The following is a 23,190-nucleotide window of genomic DNA, read 5'->3' on the forward strand; positions in this document are numbered from 1 at the left end:
CCTTTGTGGGGTGCAGTGAACACAATCTTTGGGGGGTACAGTGAACACAATATTTTTGGGATGCAGTGAACAAAATCCTTTGTGGGGTGCAGTGAACACAATCTTTGTGGGGTGCAGTGAACACAATCTTTTTGGGGTGCAGTGAACAAAATCCTTTTTGGGGTGCAGTGAACAACATCCTTTTTGGGGTGCAGTGAACACAATCTTTTTGGGGTGCAGTGAACAAAATCCTTTGTGGGGTGCAGTGAACACAATCTTTGTGGGGTACAGTGAACAGAATCTTTGTGGGGTGCAGTGAACACAATCTTTGGGGGGTACAGTGAACACAATCTTTTTGGGGTGCAGTGAACAAAATCCTTTGTGGGGTGCAGTGAACACAATCTTTGGGGGGTACAGTGAACACAATCTTTTTGGGGTGCAGTGAACAAAATCCTTTGTGGGGTGCAGTGAACACAATCTTTGTGGGGTGCAGTGAACACAATCTTTTTGGGGTGCAGTGAACAAAATCCTTTGTGGGGTGCAGTGAACACAATCTTTGTGGGGTGCAGTGAACACAATCTTTTTGGGGTGCAGTGAAAAAAATCCTTTTTGGGGTGCAGTGAACACAATCTTTGTGGGGTGCAGTGAACACAATCTTTTTGGGGTGGAGTGAACAAAATCCTTTTTGGGGTGCAGTGAACAACATCCTTTTTGGGGTGCAGTGAACAAAATCCTTTTTGGGGTGCAGTGAACACAATCTTTTTGGGGTGCAGTGAACAAAATCCTTTGTGGGGTGCAGTGAACACAATCTTTGTGGGGTGCAGTGAACACAATCTTTTTGGGGTGCAGTGAACAAAATCCTTTTTGGGGTGCAGTGAACAACATCCTTTTTGGGGTGCAGTGAACAAAATCCTTTTTGGGGTGCAGTGAAAACAATCTTTTTGGGGTGCAGTGAACAAAATCCTTTGTGGGGTGCAGTGAACACAATCTTTGTGGGGTACAGTGAACAGAATCTTTGTGGGGTGCAGTGAACACAATCTTTGGGGGGTACAGTGAACACAATCTTTTTGGGGTGCAGTAAACAAAATCCTTTGTGGGGTGCAGTGAACACAATCTTTGGGGGGTACAGTGAACACAATATTTTTGGGGTGCAGTGAACAAAATCCTTTGTGGGGTGCAGTGAACACAATCTTTGTGGGGTGCAGTGAACACAATCTTTTTGGGGTGCAGTGAACAAAATCCTTTTTGGGGTGCAGTGAACAACATCCTTTTTGGGGTGCAGTGAACACAATCTTTTTGGGGTGCAGTGAACAAAATCCTTTGTGGGGTGCAGTGAACACAATCTTTGTGGGGTACAGTGAACAGAATCTTTGTGGGGTGCAGTGAACACAATCTTTGGGGGGTACAGTGAACACAATCTTTTTGGGGTGCAGTGAACAAAATCCTTTGTGGGGTGCAGTGAACACAATCTTTGGGGGGTACAGTGAACACAATCTTTTTGGGGTGCAGTGAACAAAATCCTTTGTGGGGTGCAGTGAACACAATCTTTGTGGGGTGCAGTGAACACAATCTTTTTGGGGTGCAGTGAACAAAATCCTTTTTGGGGTGCAGTGAACAACATCCTTTTTGGGGTGCAGTGAACACAATCTTTTTGGGGTGCAGTGAACAAAATCCTTTGTGGGGTGCAGTGAACACAATCTTTGTGGGGTACAGGGAACAGAATCTTTGTGGGGTGCAGTGAACACAATCTTTGGGGGGTACAGTGAATACAATCTTTTTGGGGTGCAGTGAACAAAATCCTTTTAGGGTGCAGTGAACACAATCTTTGTGGGGTGCAGTGAACAAAATCCTTTTTGAGGTGCAGTGAACACAATCTTTGTGGGGTGCAGTGAACACAATCTTTGTGGGGTACAGTGAACACAATCTCATACTTCTGAAGATTTGAGGGTGCTGCCTGTTCCATACTCCTCCTCCTACTGCTCAACCATCCTTTTAGGGGTACAAACAATAGTAATTGGGGCCTAGTGTGGTGGTGTACGTGTGAGATACATACACTTTCTTTTTGATCATATGTTCTATTCCGCTATTCAATTAAATCCTTTGGGGATCAATTAAATTGCGTGATAGTCTGTGTCGGTACGTGTGAGATCCACCTTTCCAAGTTTTTGGGGTTCATCTCATACTTCTGAAGATTTGAGGGTGCTGCCTGTTCCATACTCCTCCTCCTACTGCTCAACCATCCTTTTAGGGGTACAAACAATAGTAATTGGGGCCTAGTGTGGTGGTGTACGTGTGAGATACATACACTTTCTTTTTGATCATATTTTCTATTCCGCTATTCAAATAAAACCTTTGGGGATCAATTAAATTGCGTGATAGTCTGTGTCGGTACGTGTGAGATCCACCTTTCCAAGTTTTTGGGATTCATCTCATACTTATGAAGATTTGAGGGTGCTGCCTGTTCTATACTCCTCCTCCTACTGCTCAACCATCCTTTTAGGGGTACAAACAATAGTAATTGGGGCCTAGTGTGGTGGTGTACGTGTGAGATACATACACTTTCTTTTTGATCATATTTTCTATTCCGCTATTCAATTAAATCCTTTGGGGATCAATTAAATTGCGTGATAGTCTTTGTCGGTACGTGTGAGATCCACCTTTCCAAGTTTTTGGGGTTCATCTCATACTTCTGAAGATTTGAGGGTGCTGCCTGTTCCATACTCCTCCTCCTACTGCTCAACCATCCTTTTAGGGGTACAAACAATAGTAATTGGGGCCTAGTGTGGTGGTGTACGTGTGAGATACATACACTTTCTTTTTGATCATATTTTCTATTCCGCTATTCAATTAAAACCTTTGGGGATCAATTAAATTGCGTGATAGTCTGTGTCGGTACATGTGAGATCCACCTTTCCAAGTTTTTGGGGTTCATCTCATACTTCTGAAGATTTGAGGGTGCTGTCTGTTCTATACTCCTCCTCCTACTGCTCAACCATCCTTTTAGGGGTACAAACAATAGTAATTGGGGCCTAGTGTGGTGGTGTATGTGTGAGATACATACACTTTCTTTTTGATCATATTTTCTATTCCGCTATTCAATTAAATCCTTTGGGGATCAATTAAATTGCGTGATAGTCTGTGTCGGTACGTGTGAGATCCACCTTTCCAAGTTTTTGGGGTTCATCTCATACTTCTGAAGATTTGAGGGTGCTGCCTGTTCCATACTCCTCCTCCTACTGCTCAACCATCCTTTTAGGGGTACAAACAATAGTAATTGGGGCCTAGTGTGGTGGTGTACGTGTGAGATACATACACTTTCTTTTTGATCATATTTTCTATTCCGCTATTCAATTAAAACCTTTGGGGATCAATTAAATTGCGTGATAGTCTGTGTCGGTACATGTGAGATCCACCTTTCCAAGTTTTTGGGGTTCATCTCATACTTCTGAAGATTTGAGGGTGCTGTCTGTTCCATACTCCTCCTCCTACTGCTCAACCATCCTTTTAGGGGTACAAACAATAGTAATTGGGGCCTAGTGTGGTGGTGTATGTGTGAGATACATACACTTTCTTTTTGATCATATTTTCTATTCCGCTATTCAATTAAAACCTTTGGGGATCAATTAAATTGCGTTATAGTCTGTGTCGGTACGTGTGAGATCCACCTTTCCAAGTTTTTGGGGTTCATCTCATACTTCTGAAGATTTGAGGGTGCTGCCTGTTCCATACTCCTCCTCCTACTCCTCAACCATCCTTTTAGGGGTACAAACAATAGTAATTGGGGCCTAGTGTGGTGGTGTACGTGTGAGATACATACACTTTCTTTTTGATCATATTTCCTATTCCGCTATTCAATAAAAACCTTTGAGGATCAATTGAATTGCGGGATAGTCTGTGTCGGTACGTGTGAGATCCACCTTTCCAAGTTTTTGAGGTTCATCTCATACTTCTGAAGATTTGAGGGTGCTGTCTGTTCCATACTCCTCCTACTCCTCATCCATCCTTTTAGGGGTAGAAACAATAGTAATTGGGGCCTAGTGTGGTTTTGTACGTGCGAGATACATACACTTTTTTGGATCATATTTCCTATTCCGCTATTCAATAAAAACCTTTCTAGGGCAAGATCTTAAATTACAGAAATATGAGGAGACCGTCAAATAAGGGCCGTGGCCTGGGTCGTGGTGCTGCTGGTAGAGCTCCTGTTGCAAGGAGAGGACGTGGTCGATCTGTGCCAGCTACACGCACAAGTGAAACACCTTCCTCAAGTGTGAGTAGGCCACAGAACCTGCATCAGTATTTGGTAGGGCATCATACGCCCCTAGAAGTGATGAGGCCAGAACAAGTGGAGGCGATAGTAGATTGGTTTGCTGCTGACAGTGCCTCCAGTTCCTTCACATTGTCTCCCACCCAGTCTACTGCACAAAGGTCACAGTTGGCACCTGCAGCCGATGTCCAACCGTCTTTCACCTCACCCCCTTGCAAATCAGGCAAGCAGTCTGAGCCCCAAGCCATACAGCAGTCTCTTCTTCTTTTTGATGACTCTGTCAGCAGGGTTTCCCAGGGCCATCCACCTAGCCCTGCCCCAGAAGTGGAAGAGATTGAGTGCAGCGATGCCCAACCACTTATTTCTCAAGATGAGTACATGCAAGGATCATCGCAGCACGTCTCCGATGATGACGAAACGCAGGTGCCAACTGCTGCGGCGTTCAGCATTGTGGAGACCGATAAGGAGGGCAGGGGTGAAGACTGGGTGGAAGATGATGTGGAGGACGATGAGGTCCTCGACCCCACATGGAATGAACGTCATGCAGGTGACCTGAGTAGTTTGGAGGAAGAGGCGGTGGTCGCACAGAGCCACCAGCACAGCAGAAGAGGGAGCAGGGTGCAGAAGCAGAGCGGCCGTGCCCTAGACACTATGCCCGCTACTGCCCAACGCAGCAAGGGAACGAGCGCACCAAAGTCAGCTCAAAGGAGTTCTCTAGCGTGGAAGTTCTTTAGAAAATGTGCTGATGACAGGACACGAGTGGTTTGCACCCTGTGCAATCAGAGCTTGAAGCGAGGCATAAACCTTCTCAACCTGAGCACAACCTGCATGATCAGGCATCTAAGTGCAAAGCACGAGCTGCAGTGGAGTACACACCTTCAAAACCAAGAAACGTCTCTGGCTCATCCTGCTTCCTCTTCTGCTGCAGTCTCGGCCGCTCCAGCCACATCTGTAGTGATACCGGCACCTGCCACCCCGCAAACAGACGATCTGTCAGCAACACTACCACCTGGGTCACCAACAACCATCTCCACAATGTCCCGTGGAAGCGTTCAGCTTTCCATCTCCCAAACACTTGAGAGGAAGAGGAAGTACCCCCCTACCCACCCGCGATCCCTGGCCCTGAATGCCAGCATTTCAAAATTATTGGCCTTTGAAATGCTGTCATTCCGTCTGGTGGAGACGCACAGTTTTAAAAACCTTATGTCGGTGGCTGTCCCACAGTACGTCGTGCCCAGCCGCCACTACTTTTCCAGGCAAGCCATCCCTTCCCTGCACAACCAAGTGGGGGAAAAAATCAGGTGTGCACTGCGCAACGCCATCTGTGCCAAGGTCCACCTAACTACCGATACGTGGACCAGTAAGCACGGTCAGGGGCGTTATATCTCCCTAACGGCACACTGGGTAAATGCAGTGGCGGATGGGCCTGAGGCGGATAGCAATTTGGCGCATGTCCTTCCACCACTGAGGATTGCAGGGCGCTTCAGTTTGCCTCCTGTTCCTAACTCCCCCTACTCCGCTTCCTCATCCTCTACCGCCTCCTCATCCGGACAGCGTAACACCTTCACCACCAACTTCAGCACGGCCAGGGGTAAACGACAGCAGGCAGTTTTACAACTTGCCTATTTGGGGGACAAACCACACACCGCGCAGGAGTTGTGGAGGAGCATGGAACAGCAGACAAATGAGTGGTTGCTGCCAGCGAGCCTCAAGCCCGGCCTGGGCGAAATCTCATAGCAGCTCTGGGCCTAGCCGGTTTGACGCACATCCCTTGCCTGGCGCATGTGCTGAATTTGGTGGTGCAGAGGTTCCTTAAAAACTACCCCGATATGTCAGAGCTGCTGCAGAAAGTGCGGGCCATTTGTGCGCACTTTCGGCGTTCTCACCCTGCTGCTGCTCGCCTGGCAGCGCTGCAGCGTAACTTCGGCCTTCCCGCTCACCGCCTCATATGTGACGTGCCCACAAGGTGGAAATCCACCTTGCACATGCTGGAAAGACTGTGCGAGCAGCAGCAGGCCATAGTGGAGTTTCAGCTGCAGCACGCACGCGTGAGTCGCTCTGCGGAACAGCATCACTTCACCACCAATAACTGGGCCTCCATGCGAGACCTGTGTGCCTTGCACTTTCTGCAGCAGCTCTGACATATCGGGGTAGTTTTTAAGGAACCTCTGCACCACCAAATTCAGCACATGCGCCAGGCAAGGGATGTGCGTCAAACCGGCTAGGCCCAGAGCTGCTATGAGATTTCTCCCGTTATCGCACACCACCAGGCCGGGCTTGAGGCTCGCTGGCAGCAACCACTCATTTGTCTGCTGTTCCATGCTCCTCCACAACTCCTGCGCGGTGTGTGGTTTGTCCCCCAAACAGGCAAGTTGTAAAACTGCCTGCTGTCGTTTACCCCTGGCCGTGCTGAAGTTGGTGGTGAAGGTGTTACGCTGTCCGGATGAGGAGGCGGTAGAGGATGAGGGAGCGGAGTAGGAGGAGTTAGGAACAGGAGGCAAACTGAAGCGCCCTGCAATCCTCGGTGGTGGAAGGACATGCGCCAAATTGCTATCCGCCTCAGGCCCATCCGCCACTGCATTTACCCAGTGTGCCGTTAGGGAGATATAACGCCCCTGACCGTGCTTACTGGTCCACGTATCGGTAGTTAGGTGGACCTTGGCACAGATGGCGTTGCGCAGTGCACACCTGATTTTTTCCCCCACTTGGTTGTGCAGGGAAGGGATGGCTTGCCTGGAAAAGTAGTGGCGGCTGGGCACGACGTACTGTGGGACAGCCACCGACATAAGGTTTTTAAAACTGTGCGTCTCCACCAGACGGAATGACAGCATTTCAAAGGCCAATAATTTTGAAATGCTGGCATTCAGGGCCAGGGATCGCGGGTGGGTAGGGGGGTACTTCCTCTTCCTCTCAAGTGTTTGGGAGATGGAAAGCTGAACGCTTCCATGGGACATTGTGGAGATGGTTGTTGGTGACCCAGGTGGTGGTGTTGCTGACAGATCGTCTGTTTGCGGGGTGGCAGGTGCCGGTATCACTACAGATGTGGCTGGAGCGGCCGAGACTGCAGCAGAAGAGGAAGCAGGATGAGCCAGAGACGTTTCTTGGTTTTGAAGGTGTGTACTCCACTGCAGCTCGTGCTTTGCACTTAGATGCCTGATCATGCAGGTTGTGCTCAGGTTGAGAAGGTTTATGCCTCGCTTCAAGCTCTGATTGCACAGGGTGCAAACCACTCGTGTCCTGTCATCAGCACATTTTCTAAAGAACTTCCACGCTAGAGAACTCCTTTGAGCTGACTTTGGTGCGCTCGTTCCCTTGCTGCGTTGGGCAGTAGCGGGCGTAGTGTCTAGGGCACGGCCGCTCTGCTTCTGCACCCTGCTCCCTCTTCTGCTGTGCTGGTGGCTCTGTGCGACCACCGCCTCTTCCTCCAAACTACTCAGGTCACCTGCATGACGTTCATTCCATGTGGGGTCGAGGACCTCATCGTCCTCCACATCATCTTCCACCCAGTCTTCACCCCTGCCCTCCTTGTCGGTCTCCACAATGCTGAACGCCGCAGCAGTTGGCACCTGCGTTTCGTCATCATCGGAGACGTGCTGCGATGATCCTTGCATGTACTCATCTTGAGAAATAAGTGGTTGGGCATCGCTGCACTCAATCTCTTCCACTTCTGGGGCAGGGCTAGGTGGATGGCCCTGGGAAACCCTGCTGACAGAGTCATCAAAAAGAAGAAGAGACTGCTGTATGGCTTGGGGCTCAGACTGCTTGCCTGATTTGCAAGGGGGTGAGGTGAAAGACGGTTGGACATCGGCTGCAGGTGCCAACTGTGACCTTTCTGCAGTAGACTGGGTGGGAGACAATGTGAAGGAACTGGAGGCACTGTCAGCAGCAAACCAATCTACTATCGCCTCCACTTGATCTGGCCTCATCACTTCTAGGGGCGTATGATGCCCTACCAAATACTGATGCAGGTTCTGTCGCCTACTCACACTTGAGGAAGGTGTTTCACTTGTGCGTGTAGCTGGCACAGATCGACCACGTCCTCTCCTTGCAACAGGAGCTCTAGCAGCAGCACCACCACGACCCAGGCCACGGCCCCTATTTGACGCTCTCCTCATATTTCTGAAATTTAAGATCTTGCCCTAGAAAGGTCTTTATTGAATAGCGGAACAAAAGAACAACAGTATCGCACGGGTGTATCTCACAGTCAAATATGCAAACTATGCCGCAATTTAATGTTTTTTACACCAAAAGGGTGTGTATTGAATAGCGGAATAGGATAAAAAACTGTGTATCTCACACGTACAAACACAGACTAGGCCCGATTAAATTTTTTCCTACCCTAAAGGGAGGATGAGGAAGAGGAGTATGGAACAGGCAGCACCCTCAAATCTTCAGAAGTATGAGATGAACCCCAAAAACTTGGAAAGGTGGATCTCACACGTACCGACACAGACTATTTCGCAATTTAATTGAGCCACAAAGGTTTTTATTGAATAGCGGAATAGGAAATATGATCAAAAAAAAGTGTATGTTTTTCACACGTACAGAAGCACACTAGGCCCCAATTACTATTGTTTGTACACCTAAAAGGATGGATGAGGAGGAGGAGGAGGAGGAGTATAGAACAGGCAGCACCCTCAAAGCTTCAGAAGTATGAGATGAACCCCAAAAACTTGGAAAGGTGGATCTCACACGTACCGACACAGACTATTCCGCAATTTAATTGAGCCCCAAAGGTTTTTATTGAATAGCGGAATAGGAAATATGATCAAAAAAAAGTGTATGTTTTTCACACATACAGAAGCACACTAGGCCCCAATTACTATTGTTTGTACACCTAAAAGGATGGATGAGGAAGAGGAGGAGGAGGAGTATAGAACAGGCAGCACCCTCAAAGCTTCACAAGTATGAGATGAACCCCAAAAACTTGGAAAGGTGGATCTCACACGTACCGACACAGACTATTCCGCAATTTAATTGAGCCCCAAAGGTTTTTATTGAATAGCGGAATAGGAAATATGATCAAAAAAAAGTGTATGTTTTTCACACGTACAGAAGCACACTAGGCCCCAATTACTATTGTTTGTACACCTAAAAGGATGGATGAGGAGGAGGAGGAGGAGTATAGAACAGGCAGCACCCTCAAAGCTTCAGAAGTATGAGATGAACCCCAAAAACTTGGAAAGGTGGATCTCACACGTACCGACACAGACTATTCCGCAATTTAATTGAGCCCCAAAGGTTTTTATTGAATAGCGGAATAGGAAATATGATCAAAAAAAAGTGTATGTTTTTCACACGTACAGAAGCACACTAGGCCCCAATTACTATTGTTTGTACACCTAAAAGGATGGATGAGGAAGAGGAGGAGGAGGAGTATAGAACAGGCAGCACCCTCAAAGCTTCAGAAGTATGAGATGAACCCCAAAAACTTGGAAAGGTGGATCTCACACGTACCGACACAGACTATTCCGCAATTTAATTGAGCCCCAAAGGTTTTTATTGAATAGCGGAATAGGAAATATGATCAAAAAAAAGTGTATGTTTTTCACACGTACAGAAGCACACTAGGCCCCAATTACTATTGTTTGTACACCTAAAAGGATGGATGAGGAGGAGGAGGAGGAGGAGTATAGAACAGGCAGCACCCTCAAAGCTTCAGAAGTATGAGATGAACCCCAAAAACTTGGAAAGGTGGATCTCACACGTACAGACACAGACTATTCCGCAATTTAATTGAGCCCCAAAGGTTTTTATTGAATAGCGGAATAGGAAATATGATCAAAAAAAAGTGTATGTTTTTCACACGTACAGAAGCACACTAGGCCCCAATTACTATTGTTTGTACACCTAAAAGGATGGATGAGGAGGAGGAGGAGGAGGAGTATAGAACAGGCAGCACCCTCAAAGCTTCAGAAGTATGAGATGAACCCCAAAAACTTGGAAAGGTGGATCTCACACGTACCGACACAGACTATTCCGCAATTTAATTGAGCCCCAAAGGTTTTTATTGAATAGCGGAATAGGAAATATGATAAAAAAAAAGTGTATGTTTTTCACACGTACAGAAGCACACTAGGCCCCAATTACTATTGTTTGTACACCTAAAAGGATGGATGAGGAAGAGGAGGAGGAGGAGTATAGAACAGGCAGCACCCTCAAAGCTTCAGAAGTATGAGATGAACCCCAAAAACTTGGAAAGGTGGATCTCACACGTACCGACACAGACTATTCCGCAATTTAATTGAGCCCCAAAGGTTTTTATTGAATAGCGGAATAGGAAATATGATCAAAAAAAAGTGTATGTTTTTCACACGTACAGAAGCACACTAGGCCCCAATTACTATTGTTTGTACACCTAAAAGGATGGATGAGGAAGAGGAGGAGGAGGAGTATAGAACAGGCAGCACCCTCAAAGCTTCAGAAGTATGAGATGAACCCCAAAAACTTGGAAAGGTGGATCTCACACGTACCGACACAGACTATTCCGCAATTTAATTGAGCCACAAAGGTTTTTATTGAATAGCGGAATAGGAAATATGATCAAAAAAAAGCGTATGTTTTTCACACGTACAGAAGCACACTAGGCCCCAATTACTATTGTTTGTACACCTAAAAGGATGGATGAGGAGGAGGAGGAGGAGGAGTATAGAACAGGCAGCACCCTCAAAGCTTCAGAAGTATGAGATGAACCCCAAAAACTTGGAAAGGTGGATCTCACACGTACCGACACAGACTATTCCGCAATTTAATTGAGCCCCAAAGGTTTTTATTGAATAGCGAAATAGGAAATATGATCAAAAAAAAGTGTATGTTTTTCACACGTACAGAAGCACACTAGGCCCCAATTACTATTGTTTGTACACCTAAAAGGATGGATGAGGAAGAGGAGGAGGAGGAGTATAGAACAGGCAGCACCCTCAAAGCTTCAGAAGTATGAGATGAACCCCAAAAACTTGGAAAGGTGGATCTCACACGTACCGACACAGACTATTCCGCAATTTAATTGAGCCCCAAAGGTTTTTATTGAATAGCGGAATAGGAAATATGATCAAAAAAAAGTGTATGTTTTTCACACGTACAGAAGCACACTAGGCCCCAATTACTATTGTTTGTACACCTAAAAGGATGGATGAGGAGGAGGAGGAGGAGGAGGAGTATAGAACAGGCAGCACCCTCAAAGCTTCAGAAGTATGAGATGAACCCCAAAAACTTGGAAAGGTGGATCTCACACGTACAGACAAAGACTATTCTGCAATTTAATTGAGCCCCAAAGGTTTTTATTGAATAGCGGAATAGGAAATATGATCAAAAAAAAGTGTATGTTTTTCACACGTACAGAAGCACACTAGGCCCCAATTACTATTGTTTGTACACCTAAAAGGATGGATGAGGAGGAGGAGGAGGAGTATAGAACAGGCAGCACCCTCAAAGCTTCACAAGTATGAGATGAACCCCAAAAACTTGGAAAGGTGGATCTCACACGTACCGACACAGACTATTCCGCAATTTAATTGAGCCCCAAAGGTTTTTATTGAATAGCGGAATAGGAAATATGATAAAAAAAAAAGTGTATGTTTTTCACACGTACAGAAGCACACTAGGCCCCAATTACTATTGTTTGTACACCTAAAAGGATGGATGAGGAGGAGGAGGAGGAGGAGTATAGAACAGGCAGCACCCTCAAAGCTTCAGAAGTATGAGATGAACCCCAAAAACTTGGAAAGGTGGATCTCACACGTACCGACACAGACTATTCCGCAATTTAATTGAGCCCCAAAGGTTTTTATTGAATAGCGGAATAGGAAATATGATCAAAAAAAAGTGTATGTTTTTCACACGTACAGAAGCACACTAGGCCCCAATTACTATTGTTTGTACACCTAAAAGGATGGATGAGGAAGAGGAGGAGGAGGAGTATAGAACAGGCAGCACCCTCAAAGCTTCAGAAGTATGAGATGAACCCCAAAAACTTGGAAAGGTGGATCTCACACGTACCGACACAGACTATTCCGCAATTTAATTGAGCCCCAAAGGTTTTTATTGAATAGCGGAATAGGAAATATGATCAAAAAAAAGTGTATGTTTTTCACACGTACAGAAGCACACTAGGCCCCAATTACTATTGTTTGTACACCTAAAAGGATGGATGAGGAGGAGGAGGAGGAGGAGTATAGAACAGGCAGCACCCTCAAAGCTTCAGAAGTATGAGATGAACCCCAAAAACTTGGAAAGGTGGATCTCACACGTACCGACACAGACTATTCCGCAATTTAATTGAGCCCCAAAGGTTTTTATTGAATAGCGGAATAGGAAATATGATAAAAAAAAAGTGTATGTTTTTCACACGTACAGAAGCACACTAGGCCCCAATTACTATTGTTTGTACACCTAAAAGGATGGATGAGGAAGAGGAGGAGGAGGAGTATAGAACAGGCAGCACCCTCAAAGCTTCAGAAGTATGAGATGAACCCCAAAAACTTGGAAAGGTGGATCTCACACGTACCGACACAGACTATTCCGCAATTTAATTGAGCCCCAAAGGTTTTTATTGAATAGCGGAATAGGAAATATGATCAAAAAAAAGTGTATGTTTTTCACACGTACAGAAGCACACTAGGCCCCAATTACTATTGTTTGTACACCTAAAAGGATGGATGAGGAAGAGGAGGAGGAGGAGTATAGAACAGGCAGCACCCTCAAAGCTTCAGAAGTATGAGATGAACCCCAAAAACTTGGAAAGGTGGATCTCACACGTACCGACACAGACTATTCCGCAATTTAATTGAGCCCCAAAGGTTTTTATTGAATAGCGGAATAGGAAATATGATAAAAAAAAAGTGTATGTTTTTCACACGTACAGAAGCACACTAGGCCCCAATTACTATTGTTTGTACACCTAAAAGGATGGATGAGGAAGAGGAGGAGGAGGAGTATAGAACAGGCAGCACCCTCAAAGCTTCAGAAGTATGAGATGAACCCCAAAAACTTGGAAAGGTGGATCTCACACGTACCGACACAGACTATTCCGCAATTTAATTGAGCCCCAAAGGTTTTTATTGAATAGCGGAATAGGAAATATGATCAAAAAAAAGTGTATGTTTTTCACACGTACAGAAGCACACTAGGCCCCAATTACTATTGTTTGTACACCTAAAAGGATGGATGAGGAAGAGGAGGAGGAGGAGTATAGAACAGGCAGCACCCTCAAAGCTTCAGAAGTATGAGATGAACCCCAAAAACTTGGAAAGGTGGATCTCACACGTACCGACACAGACTATTCCGCAATTTAATTGAGCCCCAAAGGTTTTTATTGAATAGCGGAATAGGAAATATGATCAAAAAAAAGTGTATGTTTTTCACACGTACAGAAGCACACTAGGCCCCAATTACTATTGTTTGTACACCTAAAAGGATGGATGAGGAGGAGGAGGAGGAGGAGTATAGAACAGGCAGCACCCTCAAAGCTTCAGAAGTATGAGATGAACCCCAAAAACTTGGAAAGGTGGATCTCACACGTACAGACACAGACTATTCCGCAATTTAATTGAGCCCCAAAGGTTTTTATTGAATAGCGGAATAGGAAATATGATCAAAAAAAAGTGTATGTTTTTCACACGTACAGAAGCACACTAGGCCCCAATTACTATTGTTTGTACACCTAAAAGGATGGATGAGGAAGAGGAGGAGGAGGAGTATAGAACAGGCAGCACCCTCAAAGCTTCAGAAGTATGAGATGAACCCCAAAAACTTGGAAAGGTGGATCTCACACGTACCGACACAGACTATTCCGCAATTTAATTGAGCCACAAAGGTTTTTATTGAATAGCGGAATAGGAAATATGATCAAAAAAAAGCGTATGTTTTTCACACGTACAGAAGCACACTAGGCCCCAATTACTATTGTTTGTACACCTAAAAGGATGGATGAGGAGGAGGAGGAGGAGGAGTATAGAACAGGCAGCACCCTCAAAGCTTCAGAAGTATGAGATGAACCCCAAAAACTTGGAAAGGTGGATCTCACACGTACCGACACAGACTATTCCGCAATTTAATTGAGCCCCAAAGGTTTTTATTGAATAGCGAAATAGGAAATATGATCAAAAAAAAGTGTATGTTTTTCACACGTACAGAAGCACACTAGGCCCCAATTACTATTGTTTGTACACCTAAAAGGATGGATGAGGAAGAGGAGGAGGAGGAGTATAGAACAGGCAGCACCCTCAAAGCTTCAGAAGTATGAGATGAACCCCAAAAACTTGGAAAGGTGGATCTCACACGTACCGACACAGACTATTCCGCAATTTAATTGAGCCCCAAAGGTTTTTATTGAATAGCGGAATAGGAAATATGATCAAAAAAAAGTGTATGTTTTTCACACGTACAGAAGCACACTAGGCCCCAATTACTATTGTTTGTACACCTAAAAGGATGGATGAGGAGGAGGAGGAGGAGGAGGAGTATAGAACAGGCAGCACCCTCAAAGCTTCAGAAGTATGAGATGAACCCCAAAAACTTGGAAAGGTGGATCTCACACGTACAGACAAAGACTATTCTGCAATTTAATTGAGCCCCAAAGGTTTTTATTGAATAGCGGAATAGGAAATATGATCAAAAAAAAGTGTATGTTTTTCACACGTACAGAAGCACACTAGGCCCCAATTACTATTGTTTGTACACCTAAAAGGATGGATGAGGAGGAGGAGGAGGAGTATAGAACAGGCAGCACCCTCAAAGCTTCACAAGTATGAGATGAACCCCAAAAACTTGGAAAGGTGGATCTCACACGTACCGACACAGACTATTCCGCAATTTAATTGAGCCCCAAAGGTTTTTATTGAATAGCGGAATAGGAAATATGATAAAAAAAAAAGTGTATGTTTTTCACACGTACAGAAGCACACTAGGCCCCAATTACTATTGTTTGTACACCTAAAAGGATGGATGAGGAGGAGGAGGAGGAGGAGTATAGAACAGGCAGCACCCTCAAAGCTTCAGAAGTATGAGATGAACCCCAAAAACTTGGAAAGGTGGATCTCACACGTACCGACACAGACTATTCCGCAATTTAATTGAGCCCCAAAGGTTTTTATTGAATAGCGGAATAGGAAATATGATCAAAAAAAAGTGTATGTTTTTCACACGTACAGAAGCACACTAGGCCCCAATTACTATTGTTTGTACACCTAAAAGGATGGATGAGGAAGAGGAGGAGGAGGAGTATAGAACAGGCAGCACCCTCAAAGCTTCAGAAGTATGAGATGAACCCCAAAAACTTGGAAAGGTGGATCTCACACGTACCGACACAGACTATTCCGCAATTTAATTGAGCCCCAAAGGTTTTTATTGAATAGCGGAATAGGAAATATGATCAAAAAAAAGTGTATGTTTTTCACACGTACAGAAGCACACTAGGCCCCAATTACTATTGTTTGTACACCTAAAAGGATGGATGAGGAGGAGGAGGAGGAGGAGTATAGAACAGGCAGCACCCTCAAAGCTTCAGAAGTATGAGATGAACCCCAAAAACTTGGAAAGGTGGATCTCACACGTACCGACACAGACTATTCCGCAATTTAATTGAGCCCCAAAGGTTTTTATTGAATAGCGGAATAGGAAATATGATAAAAAAAAAGTGTATGTTTTTCACACGTACAGAAGCACACTAGGCCCCAATTACTATTGTTTGTACACCTAAAAGGATGGATGAGGAAGAGGAGGAGGAGGAGTATAGAACAGGCAGCACCCTCAAAGCTTCAGAAGTATGAGATGAACCCCAAAAACTTGGAAAGGTGGATCTCACACGTACCGACACAGACTATTCCGCAATTTAATTGAGCCCCAAAGGTTTTTATTGAATAGCGGAATAGGAAATATGATCAAAAAAAAGTGTATGTTTTTCACACGTACAGAAGCACACTAGGCCCCAATTACTATTGTTTGTACACCTAAAAGGATGGATGAGGAAGAGGAGGAGGAGGAGTATAGAACAGGCAGCACCCTCAAAGCTTCAGAAGTATGAGATGAACCCCAAAAACTTGGAAAGGTGGATCTCACACGTACCGACACAGACTATTCCGCAATTTAATTGAGCCCCAAAGGTTTTTATTGAATAGCGGAATAGGAAATATGATAAAAAAAAAGTGTATGTTTTTCACACGTACAGAAGCACACTAGGCCCCAATTACTATTGTTTGTACACCTAAAAGGATGGATGAGGAAGAGGAGGAGGAGGAGTATAGAACAGGCAGCACCCTCAAAGCTTCAGAAGTATGAGATGAACCACAAAAACTTGGAAAGGTGGATCTCACACGTACCGACACAGACTATTCCGCAATTTAATTGAGCCCCAAAGGTTTTTATTGAATAGCGGAATAGGAAATATGATCAAAAAAAAGTGTATGTTTTTCACACGTACAGAAGCACACTAGGCCCCAATTACTATTGTTTGTACACCTAAAAGGATGGATGAGGAAGAGGAGGAGGAGGAGTATAGAACAGGCAGCACCCTCAAAGCTTCAGAAGTATGAGATGAACCCCAAAAACTTGGAAAGGTGGATCTCACACGTACCGACACAGACTATTCCGCAATTTAATTGAGCCCCAAAGGTTTTTATTGAATAGCGGAATAGGAAATATGATCAAAAAAAAGTGTATGTTTTTCACACGTACAGAAGCACACTAGGCCCCAATTACTATTGTTTGTACACCTAAAAGGATGGATGAGGAGGAGGAGGAGGAGGAGTATAGAACAGGCAGCACCCTCAAAGCTTCAGAAGTATGAGATGAACCCCAAAAACTTGGAAAGGTGGATCTCACACGTACAGACACAGACTATTCCGCAATTTAATTGAGCCCCAAAGGTTTTTATTGAATAGCGGAATAGGAAATATGATCAAAAAAAAGTGTATGTTTTTCACACGTACAGAAGCACACTAGGCCCCAATTACTATTGTTTGTACACCTAAAAGGATGGATGAGGAGGAGGAGGAGGAGGAGTATAGAACAGGCAGCACCCTCAAAGCTTCAGAAGTATGAGATGAACCCCAAAAACTTGGAAAGGTGGATCTCACACGTACCGACACAGACTATTCCGCAATTTAATTGAGCCCCAAAGGTTTTTATTGAATAGCGGAATAGGAAATATGATAAAAAAAAAGTGTATGTTTTTCACACGTACAGAAGCACACTAGGCCCCAATTACTATTGTTTGTACACCTAAAAGGATGGATGAGGAAGAGGAGGAGGAGGAGTATAGAACAGGCAGCACCCTCAAAGCTTCAGAAGTATGAGATGAACCCCAAAAACTTGGAAAGGTGGATCTCACACGTACCGACACAGACTATTCCGCAATTTAATTGAGCCCCAAAGGTTTTTATTGAATAGCGGAATAGGAAATATGATAAAAAAAAAGTGTATGTTTTTCACACGTACAGAAGCACACTAGGCCCCAATTACTATTGTTTGTACACCTAAAAGGATGGATGAGGAAGAGGAGGAGGAGGAGTATAGAACAGGCAGCACCCTCAAAGCTTCAGAAGTATGAGATGAACCCCAAAAACTTGGAAAGGTGGATCTCACACGTACCGACACAGACTATTCCGCAATTTAATTGAGCCCCAAAGGTTTTTATTGAATAGCGGAATAGGAAATATGATCAAAAAAAAGTGTATGTTTTTCACACGTACAGAAGCACACTAGGCCCCAATTACTATTGTTTGTACACCTAAAAGGATGGATGAGGAAGAGGAGGAGGAGGAGTATAGAACAGGCAGCACCCTCAAAGCTTCAGAAGTATGAGATGAACCCCAAAAACTTGGAAAGGTGGATCTCACACGTACCGACACAGACTATTCCGCAATTTAATTGAGCCCCAAAGGTTTTTATTGAATAGCGGAATAGGAAATATGATCAAAAAAAAGTGTATGTTTTTCACACGTACAGAAGCACACTAGGCCCCAATTACTATTGTTTGTACACCTAAAAGGATGGATGAGGAAGAGGAGGAGGAGGAGTATAGAACAGGCAGCACCCTCAAAGCTTCAGAAGTATGAGATGAACCCCAAAAACTTGGAAAGGTGGATCTCACACGTACCGACACAGACTATTCCGCAATTTAATTGAGCCCCAAAGGTTTTTATTGAATAGCGGAATAGGAAATATGATCAAAAAAAAGTGTATGTTTTTCACACGTACAGAAGCACACTAGGCCCCAATTACTATTGTTTGTACACCTAAAAGGATGGATGAGGAAGAGGAGGAGGAGGAGTATAGAACAGGCAGCACCCTCAAAGCTTCAGAAGTATGAGATGAACCCCAAAAACTTGGAAAGGTGGATCTCACACGTACCGACACAGACTATTCCGCAATTTAATTGAGCCCCAAAGGTTTTTATTGAATAGCGGAATAGGAAATATGATCAAAAAAAGTGTATGTTTTTCACACGTACAGAAGCACACTAGGCCCCAATTACTATTGTTTGTACACCTAAAAGGATGGATGAGGAAGAGGAGGAGGAGGAGGAGTATAGAACAGGCAGCACCCTCAAAGCTTCAGAAGTATGAGATGAACCCCAAAAACTTGGAAAGGTGGATCTCACACGTACCGACACAGACTATTCCGCAATTTAATTGAGCCCCAAAGGTTTTTATTGAATAACGGAATAGGAAATATGATCAAAAAAAGTGTATGTTTTTCACACGTACAGAAGCACACTAGGCCCCAATTACTATTGTTTGTACACCTAAAAGGATGGATGAGGAGGAGGAGGAGGAGTATAGAACAGGCAGCACCCTCAAAGCTTCAGAAGTATGAGATTGTGTTCACTGTACCCCACAAAGATTGTGTTCACTGTACCCCACAAAGATTGTGTTCACTGTACCCCACAAAGGTTTTGTTCACTGCACCCCACAAAGATTGTGTTCACTGTACCCCACAAAGGTTTTGTTCACTGCACCCCACAAAGATTGTGTTCACTGTACCCCACAAAGATTGTGTTCACTGCACCCCAAAAGGATTGTCTTCTCTGCACCCCACAAAGATTGTGTTCACTGTACCCCACAAAGGTTTTGTTCACTGTACCCCACAAAGATTGTGTTCACTGCACTCCAAAAGGATTGTCTTCACTGCACCCCACAAAGATTGTGTTCACTGTACCCCACAAAGGTTTTGTTCACTGCACCCCACAAAGATTGTGTTCACTGTACCCCACAAAGGTTTTGTTCACTGCACCCCACAAAGATTGTGTTCACTGTACCCCCCAAAGATTTTGTTCACTGCACCCCACAAGGATTGTCTTCACTGCACCCCACAAGGATTGTCTTCACTGCACCCCACAAAGATTGTGTTCACTGTACCCCACAAAGATTGTGTTCACTGCACTCCAAAAGGATTGTCTTCACTGCACCCCACAAAGATTGTGTTCACTGCACCCCACAAAGATTGTGTTCACTGCACCCCACAAAGATTGTGTTCACTGTACCCCCCAAAGATTTTGTTCACTGCACCCCACAAGGATTGTCTTCACTGCACCCCACAAGGATTGTCTTCACTGCACCCCACAAAGTTTGTGTTCACTGCACCCCACAAAGGTTTTGTTCACTGCACCCCACAAAGATTGTGTTCACTGTACCCCCCCCCCAAAGATTTTGTTCACTGCACCCCACAAGGATTGTCTTCTCTGCACCCCACAAAGATTGTGTTCACTGTACCCCCCAAAGATTTTGTTCACTGCACCCCACAAGGATTGTCTTCACTGCACCCCACAAGGATTGTCTTCACTGCACCCCACAAAGATTGTGTTCACTGTACCCCCACAAAGGTTTTGTTCACTGCACCCCACAAAGATTTTGTTCACTGCACTCCAAAAGGATTGTGTTCACTGCACCCCAAAAAGATTGTGTTCACTGCAGCCCACACACAGAAAAATGGATGTGGATCACTGACACCTGCCTATCTCCTATCCCACACCACACAGCAATATCGATTGTAGTTTGTAGAACACACTTTCCCTAAAATTCAGCAGACTCTGTCCCTAACAGGATTGAGAAGAGATCGTAGATCAGGAGAACTAAGTGCAGACCCCACCCCACACAGCAATATCGATTGTAGTTTGTAGAACACACTGACCCTATAATTCAGCAGACTCTATCCCTAAAATGCCTACAACTCGCCCTGCCTAAACACTCCGACCTGTCCCTCAATTCTATCCGGACACAAATGGTTTTTTCCTGCCTATCTTTCCCTAATCAGCAGCCAGCACGTTGATGTGTGCTCTGTCCCTGATCTAAGCAGCATAATGACGCCGCTGCGGCTGCCTCGAACTTATAAAGACTTGGTCACATGCTTCAGACGGCCAATCACAGCTACTGAGACATTTGCAGGCATGGCTGGGATGGCTTAAGGCACACCAGTTAAACGATTGTTGATTGGCTGTTGAAAGCCCGCCATGAAAAGAGCGCCAAAGCATGCAAAACCCGGAAATAAAACGACCGAACACGGATTTTTACCCGAATATACAGTAAAGTGTCCGTGTTCGTGTTCGGGTAACAAAAATCCAATTATTCGGTACGAACACGAATAATACAGTCCGTGTTCGCTCAACACTAATTAAGGTGTGCACCCCAAAGTTGAAATACACATGCATGTGTTTGCCAGCAGGGAGAGTAATGTATCGGGGCCATGTACCTGTAGGCAAAGAGAAATAGAGCAGAGCAGGTCCGAGGGAGATCTTTTCCATCTCCTCACTGGCAATGCTATGTGCCCTAGGTGATTAGGGTGTGCCCAGGCACACCCGGCACACCCTGTGCGCATGCCTATGTCACCGCCACATCCACCACCACCTCAACCTCCCTCCTACTCCATATGGGCCTCGTCCTTCAGAGATGAAGAAGAACATTGTTTTATTTTTCTGTTTTTTTTGTTGTTTTAAGTTATTTCCCTATCCACATTTGTTTGCAGAGCACTTGCCATGCTCTTAATTACGTTTTGCTGCCATTTGCAGCACTCTAGCCCTTTCCTTTGGTGTTTTAGAGCCATTTTAGTGCCTTAAAGTTCGGGTCCCCATTGACTTCAATGGGGTTCGGTGTCCGGGAAAAGTTCGGTAAAAGTCCGGGACACGGACCCGGACTTTTTTTTAAAGTTCGGCCGAACCCGTCGAACACGGACATCTAGGTGTCCGCTCAACCCTAATTATGAGAGATTACATGTATTACAGTACTTGGAGTACCTTGGAGATCTGAGAAATCTGATGTTTTTCAATGGTGTTGCCTTGCTTCGGAAGGGGGGTAGTCTTATATGGCGAGTATAGCCCAAAACCTATGTTTTAACTTGAGAATTAGGGCGGTCGTCTTATACGCCGGAAAATACGGTACACTGGTAGGGAGTACACAATGTTTAAAGTAAGACATTTTTAGTATATCACTTTCGAATACAGTAAGGAAATCTCTTGTCTCTGTTTTCCATTTTCAAAATCTGTCTTTTATGAAAAAAAAGAAAAATGTTGTGCTACATTCTTCAAAGAAAATACAACAGTCAAATACAAAAACTGTTGTATTTACTAATTTAACTTTATGTAAAACAATCCCAATATTCATTTCATATGTAGTAATTTCTATATTGTTTTTTTTTTTTTAGTATCCTGCAGTGAAATGGGCGGACAGAGCAATAAAACAATAGTAACTGAATTTATCATTTTGGGTTTCCCCAGTTTAAAGAGCATCTACCCTTTGATGTTTCTACTTTTCTTACTTATCTACATCTTCACTATTACAGGGAACATCACCATTTTCATAGCTGTGCTGAGAAACTACAAGTTGCAAATACCTATGTTTTACTTCTTGAATCATCTTTCTGCTATGGAAATCTGGTATACTTCAGTCATTGTCCCTAAAATGTTGTCCTGCTTTGTAACAAGTAACGGAAGTATTTCTTTCAATAATTGTATGATTCAGCTGTATCTGTTTAGTTCTCTTGGAGCATCTGAGTGTTACCTACTTACTACCATGGCTTATGATCGATACCTAGCTATTTGCCAGCCTCTGCATTATGCCACCAAAATGACCAACTCAACTTCACATCAGTTGGCCTCTGGGTCTTGGATTGGAGGCTTCATTTCACCGATTCTTCCTGTTGTGTTAATATCTAAACTTATCTTTTGTGGTCCTAATCAAGTGAATTACTTCTATTGTGATTCTCAACCTCTTCTTAAACTGTCCTGCAGCAGTACCCACTTTACGGAAACGGCAATTTCCACATTGGCAACTGGACTTATATTTACCTCCTTCCTTTTAACTGTACTCTCCTACATCTTCATAATTTCCACAATTTTAAAGATTCCTTCAGCCACTGGAAGAAAAAAGGCTTTCTCCACATGTGGTTCTCACTTAACTGTTGTTATAATTTACTATGGTACCATAACAGCCATGTACATGCAGCCCATGTCCCGATTCTCCTTAGATACAAACAAAGTGTTATCTTTACTTTATACAGTTGTTACACCTATGCTCAATCCTATTATTTATAGTTTAAGGAACCAGGAGATAAGGCATTCCCTGAGAAAGGTCTTTGGAAAAAAGGTTGAACAGAAAGAATAAACATAAAGATCTAAATTACTTTTTAGTGTAGGTATTTGATCTAAATTACATTTTTAATTCTGCTAGCCTAAATGCTTGAAGCTTGCCTTTCATATTGGATTGCTAAATGCCTCATACAAGTTGGCATGTAGTACAACTACCTGTTCTGTAGAATGATGGCCTATAAAGGGTACTTAGAATGGCATGTAGAGAGTTTCAAAGCTTTCTTGCACACCCTTTCTCTTAAAGTGCATGAAAAACCTTACATAAAATACCCAGTGAAATGACTAGCCCCAGGTAATGCACAGAAATTAAAAAAATCCACCTACATCAAAAAGCAGGTGTCACAGCTCAGGAAGGAGAGCTCTGAGATCT

At 44.3% G+C, this 23,190-nt stretch overlaps 1 protein-coding gene across 1 annotated transcript; it reads left to right on the plus strand.

Moving 5' to 3' along the window:
* Positions 1-21,891: 21,891 nt before the first annotated feature.
* On the plus strand, positions 21,892-22,836 carry LOC309545315 (olfactory receptor 6N1-like; the record flags this gene model as incomplete). Its single annotated transcript, XM_082244466.1, has 1 exon — positions 21,892-22,836. One exon carries the CDS (start codon positions 21,892-21,894, stop codon positions 22,834-22,836), a length of 945 nt encoding a protein of 314 aa, XP_082100592.1.
* Positions 22,837-23,190: the final 354 nt, after the last annotated feature.

The sequence above is a fragment of the Pelophylax lessonae genome, assembly GCF_965119305.1.
Source record: "Pelophylax lessonae genome assembly, chromosome: 1".
Classification (NCBI taxonomy): domain Eukaryota; kingdom Metazoa; phylum Chordata; class Amphibia; order Anura; family Ranidae; genus Pelophylax; species Pelophylax lessonae.